This window comes from Cebus imitator, unplaced genomic scaffold, assembly GCF_001604975.1.
Source record: "Cebus imitator isolate Cc_AM_T3 unplaced genomic scaffold, Cebus_imitator-1.0 Scaffold547, whole genome shotgun sequence".
Taxonomy (NCBI): Eukaryota; Metazoa; Chordata; class Mammalia; order Primates; family Cebidae; genus Cebus; species Cebus imitator.
This window is the reverse complement of record NW_016107862.1, coordinates 501,490-508,691: the sequence shown is the minus strand read 5'-3', so window position 1 is coordinate 508,691 and position 7,202 is coordinate 501,490. Positions and strand designations below refer to the sequence as shown.

The 7,202-nt window shown below is 44.5% G+C and overlaps 1 protein-coding gene across 2 annotated transcripts in view; it reads right to left on the bottom strand.

Moving 5' to 3' along the window:
- HNRNPLL (heterogeneous nuclear ribonucleoprotein L like) overlaps positions 1–5,825 on the bottom strand; it is a 37,865-nt gene extending 32,040 nt beyond the window's left edge. The window contains exons 1-2 of one of the 2 annotated variants that reach the window (XM_017515336.2): positions 4,909–5,825; positions 4,490–4,652 (exon numbers count right to left, since the gene is read on the bottom strand). In XM_017515336.2, the coding sequence (XP_017370825.1) occupies positions 4,490–4,652; positions 4,909–4,919 (174 nt within the window). In that variant the 5' untranslated portion in view covers positions 4,920–5,825. Of the gene's footprint in view, positions 1–4,489 lie in introns of both variants that reach the window. The other variant, XM_017515335.2, reaches the window with a different exon arrangement.
- Between the last annotated feature and the right edge of the window lie 1,377 nt (positions 5,826–7,202).

Sequence of the window (7,202 nt, the reverse complement as noted above, 5' to 3'; positions counted from 1 at the left end):
GTTTCACCATGTTGACCAGGATGGTCTCGATCTCTTGACCTCGTGATCCACCCGCCTCGGCCTCCCAAAGTGCTGGGATTACAGGCTTGAGCCACTGCGCCCGGCCTCAGTCAAGTAACTTTTAAAAATAAACTCCTTTTTTGTTGTTGTTGTTTATATAAATCATTTGGTTTTGCCTACCCAGAATTCCTTACCCCTTCTGCTTAAAAATAAAAACATGCAAACAAAAACAAAAACAACCTCCTCAACTCCATATTATCATACATTGGTATTTCAATCACACAGTCATGCCTCCTGAACCTCAAGGGTGGCCTGGTGATTAGATGAGAGAAGAGGAGAAGATCAAAAACACTTGATAAGAAGGGATAAATATAGGATGAGAAAGAGAGAAGATGCTCTTTAGCTGCTAGCTGTAAGAATGTCAGCCTAGCCTTAGCACTACACAGAGGAAAGGAGAATTCAATCATGGAAAGAGAATCAAGACCCTATGACATCATCTAAATCCCTGGTTCCAGCCATGCCTAAAACCACTGTCAGAATTTGGCTTTCCCAGTTACATGGGTCAATAAATCCTCTACCCCGCTCCCTTTTTTGTTTTCCATAAGCTCATGTGAGTTGTTGCTGTGGCTGTAAGCCCTAAAAGTTGCATTCTGTTTCATGGAGGTAAGCAATATCCAACGTAGAATCAGATTTTTAGACAGGTAATTTTTTTCACTGTTATAGCTCCATCACCTGATATATGGTAGAAGCTCAATTATTATGTTTTTAAATGAGGTAAGAGATCATAGAGATCTCTGAGTTCCAGAGAGGTTAAGTGAAAAAACTTGTCAGCAGAGCCAAGACACTGGCTGTGCTACTGGCTCTATGAACACCTCTTTTCACTGTAAAGTACTAACATGAAGAAACAGTCACTTGTTAAAACCAAAAGATGGTAAAACCTACTACTTTTCATTTCTTGCCCCAAACTAGGCCTAAAAATCCTCACTCTACTAGAACAGCTTAGCTGGTGGAGACACAAGACAAGACTGCTATGCAAGTCTTAGGCTCTGGCATTTACCTCTGGGGCACATGTCCTTTAACTCTTTTATTTCCAGGAAGTAGCTACTACACAGTCTTCTAAACTTCCCCAGTGGGAGCTAAGTGACCTCATCCCATCTCCCAACCCATACGCATCCAATAGATCACAGTAATATTGCTACCATCTATAATTTACATCGTGCAAGTACAATAGAATAGTGTATCTTGAATTCAAACTGGATTCTCTATGTGCTGTATAATCCTTTCTTTGGAGATCCTAGGAGCTACAATTTTATCTTGGCATTTTGCCATCTTCCACGTCTTTTTATTAAAAGTTGAAAAACAAATTTTCATTTCATCAGCAAACAAACCACTTAACAAACTTTGATTTGCCTGTTTATTCACAACTCCAGAAAAAAGAAAAACTTTTTAAATCTCCAAAATAAAAATTAGCACTCCATCCCAATTCCTCAAGTGGTTTTGCCAGGTGAAGTCTTAGCATTTCCAAGTCAAGCTGCCTTCTTAAAAGTAAGGAGATACAGAAACTTACTATTAATATGATCTTGAAGGTCATGCCTATTAAATTTAAGAACACTACTCCATAAGAAAAAAGTAATTGTATAATATGTGGCAGGAACCTCTATAATCAAGCCTTGTTCAACAATGCAGCTCAGTGAACGTGAAAAACCCTAGGAGTTTTTTGCTCTATTAAAAAAAAAGTACCAGAAGACACAAATTTGAAGGGTGTTTTATTTCTCACATCCAAAGTGCTAACTCTCTCATTTTTCTTTATACCTTCAACACAATGATCACTCACAATTATTCATTCAAAGTTCAGAGCATTTGTAGAACCACTATGTTTTTCTTAAATACTCATTTTCCTCTTTAAAATCTAGTTAATATATTATCAAAGCACTTAAGGTTAATTATAAAAACCAAACAATAAAAATCTTCAAAGTCTTACTTTGCACTTTACAAACTTTGAACTCGAGTTGAAAAGAATACTATTGTTGTACCTAATCTGCATTTACTTTTAACAGTCTGACCACAAAGGTATTTCTTCTCTGGGCTGAAGGGACCACTGAAGTTGCGTAAAACCCTTTTCAGTTACAATGAATTACCAAATCTCTGAACGAAGAAACACAAGACAGTACACTTCTATCCGGAGAATGCCTATCCTAATAGTAGAATGTTATTGTGTACAGGTTTCCACAGTTGCCATGATCTCAAAATAGTACCAAAAAAATTACATGAAAAATATTTTAAAACAAGATAAACAAAGCTTCATTAGATTTCATAGTACAATAATGGTTTTACTGTTAAATGAAAACAATTCACCCTTTCCTAAGAAACATATCAGCATTGAGATAAACAAAAAATGAAAATTTATACCTCAATCTGCTTATATCAGTTCCTGCCTGGGTAACTTACAAACAGCATTAGCATTATGTTAATCACTTAACTACAGCTTCGGGTAAAAAAGGCATGTGTTTCAACCATCCTATTTTACAGACTTAGAGAACTCAGAGTAGTAAACTGACTTTCTCAGGCTCACATAAATTGTATGGTAAGGCCAGGTGCGGTAGGTAGTTCACGCCTGTAATCCCAACACTTTGAGAGGCCTGAGTCAAGTGGATCACTTGAGCCCAGGAGATAAGAGACCAGCTTGGGTAACATGGTGAAACCCCTTCTCTACAAAATACAGGGTGGAAAAAAAAAAAAAAAGGCCCGGCGTGGTGGTGCGGGCTTGCAGTTCCAGCAACCAGGGAGGCTGAGGTAGGAGGATCGCAAACAGTGAGCCTTGATTGCGCAGCTGCACTCCAGCCCTGGGCCATAGATTGACAACCTCTCAAAAATAAAAATAAAATGCACACTTCGCTTTTGATACATTAATGTTATTTTCTTTCCAACATCCAAAATAATGCTATTGGTTCAATGCTTTATCTTTTTTCAAAAACAAATTTTGATATATGGATTTAAGTATCTTTCCAAAATGCCTGAAGACATTTCATAATGCTACACAAAAAACCCAATCAAGATTTATAGCAAAGAGGTCCACTGATCAAATACATCTATCAGTTACAATATTCCTGTTTCCAATTTCCACAATAGAGTTGGCTTTGAACTGAAACCTGCTAAGAAAAAATGCATTTCCTTTGTTCACACTTCCAAGTTACACTTAGAATATTTCAAATAGCTAGGCACAAAAATCTAATAGCTAACCATAAGAAGACTTTGAGAAAGAAAAAGTTCCTTTTTTAAATGTGTTGCAAAGTTTGCCCTCACATCCTGGTAACTGGAAACTGTAATGCTGGGGGATACTGACCAGCCTTTTTTTTTTTTTTTTAATTTAAAAATTCAAAAGGCTTTAAAGGGCAATGTGCGTCTTATTTTTAAAAGGTAAGGTTAAAAGCCTTTTAACCTAATAGTAGGATATATGTGTACAATTTCGTAATTCCGGTTAAAGTTTCCAGAATTAATCACAATTCATATGTGTTAAATGTTTAAAAAACATCTAAGTCGTTAAGACAGCTTAAGTGCACCAAAAAAGGGCAATAACGTTTGCTCCGCTTTGTTTCCTTTAAGTCTCCATCCAACTGAAGCTAACTACTTGCTGTGGACAAAATGATCACATTCCTTCTGCCTCACGCTAACATTTCTTGTAAGAGAAAGACATGGTTCTAGGATTGTGTGTTTAATGGAGCCCTGAGTTCCGTTCATCCTTTCACGGGGCAAATCTGGAATAAATTACCAATGAAAAACTTTAGTAATTTTAAGATTTGTTTTACTTGAAGGGAGAGATGTACCAACAGCTGCCAACACTTTTGTAAGTGTTGTAACGGAAGAGGTAAAAAGTGTACTGAGCAATCATCACAAAACCGGGTAGCAAAGGATGCAAGTCAAAAGAGTTTAATTTTACAATTTTTTAAATTAAACCTTCAAGGGAACTAGCATGTGAACGCCAAGGCATAATCTGTTATTTAGTTACGGCTCTCCGTAGGACCGAGGCGGAGAGAGCCCCCGGTGGAGCCGACTCAACCATCCCGGGATGGTGACCAGCGCGCGGAGACTGCGGGTAGAGGGGCTGAAGGGAACCGGTGGTCCCGACGCTGGCCCGGAGCCCGATGAGTTAAACTAACAAAGAGCTCTCCACACCCCGAAACCCCCAGAGCGGAAGCGACGCCTCCCAGCCGCCCCAGCGCCGCGACCCTCCCCAAGTTCAGGGCCCGGCAGTGGACTCGCGGTGGGGCCTGCCGCCAGGACAGAATCAGGTTCGCAGTCGGGATGCGGGAAACAGGTAGAGGCCAGAATACAAGCCCCAAAGAGAAGAGGGGGCGCTTCCCCAATCGGGTCGGCGCAGCGGAGAAGGCTAACGAAGCGAACGGGAGGCCCCGCGCCGAGGCCCCGCCGCCCGGCCCTGCTTCCCGGGGAACCGCCAAGCACGGCGGACAGGAGGGCCGCGCTTTGTTACCGGCTGGGAGAAGCTCCGGCCGCCGCCGCCGCCATCGCCCCCGCCCCGGGGCGTCGCTTCCCGGCGGTTCTCGCCTTCCTCGGCCGAGTAGTCGATCTCCCCCTCCTCGGTCTTGAGACGCTTGGCCTGGCTCTCGTACTCCCGGTCCTCCTCGTACGTCTCCCTGGGGGAGGAAGAGGAGGAGGACATGGCGGCGGCCGGAGGGACCGGCGGGCAGGCGGGTGGGGGTGGCGGTGGGGAGCGCGCCTCGGATGCCGCCAGGCAGTCCTCGCCGCCAGCAGCGCCTCTTCAGCGAGGGTCTCCGCGGCCCGGCTGTCCGCGGGGACTGCACGGCCAGGAGCCTGGCGGCTGAGGAGCCCGGAGTGACTAAGAGGGGCGCCCTGGGACAAGGCTCCGGAGCGGCCGCTCCCCTCTATTACCGAGCCAACATTCAGCCTCTCCCTTCTCCTCCGTCTCCGCTCCTGCCCGAGGGAGCGAATCTAAGGATGGGGACGCGACCGTGGCTTCCGGTCTTCCCTCCTCCCATAAGCCGCTCCCCGCAGCCCCTGCCGAGCCTCCACCCCCGCCTTCGCGTCCGTCGCGCAGGATCGAATCCAGCTGCAGCCTGCGGGAAGCGCCCCCCCGGCCCGGGTCCTGCTCCCTATTGGCAGGGGCGGGAAAGTCGACCGGGCTTCCCATTGGCTGTGAGGGCCGCTCGTCAAAAGCCGCCCGCGGCTGGGCCTCGCCTCCCGCCCTGCGCCCTCTGAACTCGGAGCGGTCCGGCGAGGCCGTGCACTCAACGCCCGCTGCGCGCCGCCTCGGAGCCGTTGCGACCCGGCGACCGTTGGTGCTGTGCGGCTCCTACCCGAAGCCAGGCATGGAGTGAACACGGACGAGCGACGAGGCGTGTAGGGAGGCCTGGGCTGCGGGTGTTAACCGCCCTGCCGCTAATTTAAATGCTTTCTATCACTTCTTCAAAAGAGAAAGAGGAAAAAAACCTCTTAAATCTCGCAGGCATACTCCCCGAAGAGCCCTAAAATCGCAGGCGATTAGGGGAGAAAAAGACTGGGAGCCGTAAGAGTGCCCTTTCTACTGTGTTGTGTGCAAAATCTGGCAGAAGTGGGAGGACTTTCCCGCCCCTAGCTGGGTGGTGTTGAACAGCTGTCAGCGTTAACTGAAGGCTGCCAGGCCGCGTCTGCAGGAGGCGCTGCGCGCGGGCGCTCGTCAGTCTGATCGGTTATTACTCGTTTGTAACCTGGACCCTTAACTGACAATGAAAGGGACTTACTTGTCTATCCCTGTAAGTCCCTGCTCCATTTAAATATATTTTAACTCTTCTGTATAAAATCTCATCCAACATCCCAATTCTTTCTCTTTCGGACAATGTATTTCATTTTTTCATTTACTGTCGAAAGATACAAAAGCCTTTCGAAATTCTCTGTGATTACAGCTCACTTCCTCTGTGGCATCCTGAGGGATCTTCCAAGATTGTAGTTGCTGCTCTCTTTTTGCAACGGGGCCCCTTATAACTCCCTCTTAAGATGTTCTGTTTTAAAAACTCTAGGGAGTGCCTGAAGACAGGAACTGTGTGCACTTTTCATCTTCGTAAGCCCAGTTGCGGTGCAATCTCCAGCACAGTTTAGGTGCTCAACAATGCTGAATGAGTAGTCCTTGGGAAATAAAGGTCCAGTGTATCTTTCAAGAGAGAAATTGGCAAATCAAGGCAACCTAACTGCCCTCTGTAAGGTGCCCTTGGAGGACTGCCTGAGATCAGGAGCCTCTTGTGTTTCTGTTGTCCTTGTCCCTCAGCTGCTTCCCTAGCTGTGGCTCTTCCTAACAGTGTAAATTGTTTCCTCCTTCGGCCTAGATCTCTCCAATGTTATTTCCTTCCCCCAAGAAGCTGTTTTTATTTATTGCTGACAGTGCTTTAACGGAACACTTTTGTACTTTGTAAATTACACCTCCTGTCAATTTGGAATCTAGTTGCAAGATTTTCCACAACACTATTCAGCTATAATCAAACGTGTGTGCAGCTGCAGGTATACACTGACAGAACAGAACTAAAAAATTAGAAATTTATTTTTTAAATTAAAATGGAAGCCAACAGAAGAAATAACAAAAAGGAGCTGCAGACGGAGCTGGCTGTGGATGAGAAAATGTCACTGGCAAAAAGGACTGCAATGGTTTGGGAAATAGCAACAAGGGTAACAACGATACAATTCTGTTTAAAATAGTCCTATGGATTCATATGTCCCTTAACATATTCAGAATGTAGATACTACCTGGCCTTCAGAAAGCTGAAGATACCAAGGGTCCGAAAAAAAGGTCTAAAAAACCTACTTCATGTGTTATCTTTAGCATCCATTGTCCTTTTTATAGTAGTCTCAGTATCAAAGAGCAGGAAAGGATGAGTGTTAGCAAACTTGCTTACAAAGGAAACTTTGATGGGGTGAGATGGGCCATTCCCAAGATACTTTTAATTTGCTCAAATTAAAAGAGACAGAAGAGCTAGGAGCTTAAAACAATTGTTTTTTAGGAAAAAGAAAACAGTAGAATATTATGTGAAATAATTTGAGAGTGACCAGAAGCACTAAATACCTTTTTGCTAAGTATGAGCAGCTACCTGTTAATTTTGTTTTATGTACATTTTCATATGCTAGGTGAATTTAGTTTAGTAAACTCTATTCACTCCCAACTGTGGATTTACTAGGCCTTATGCAAACTTTCCAAATAT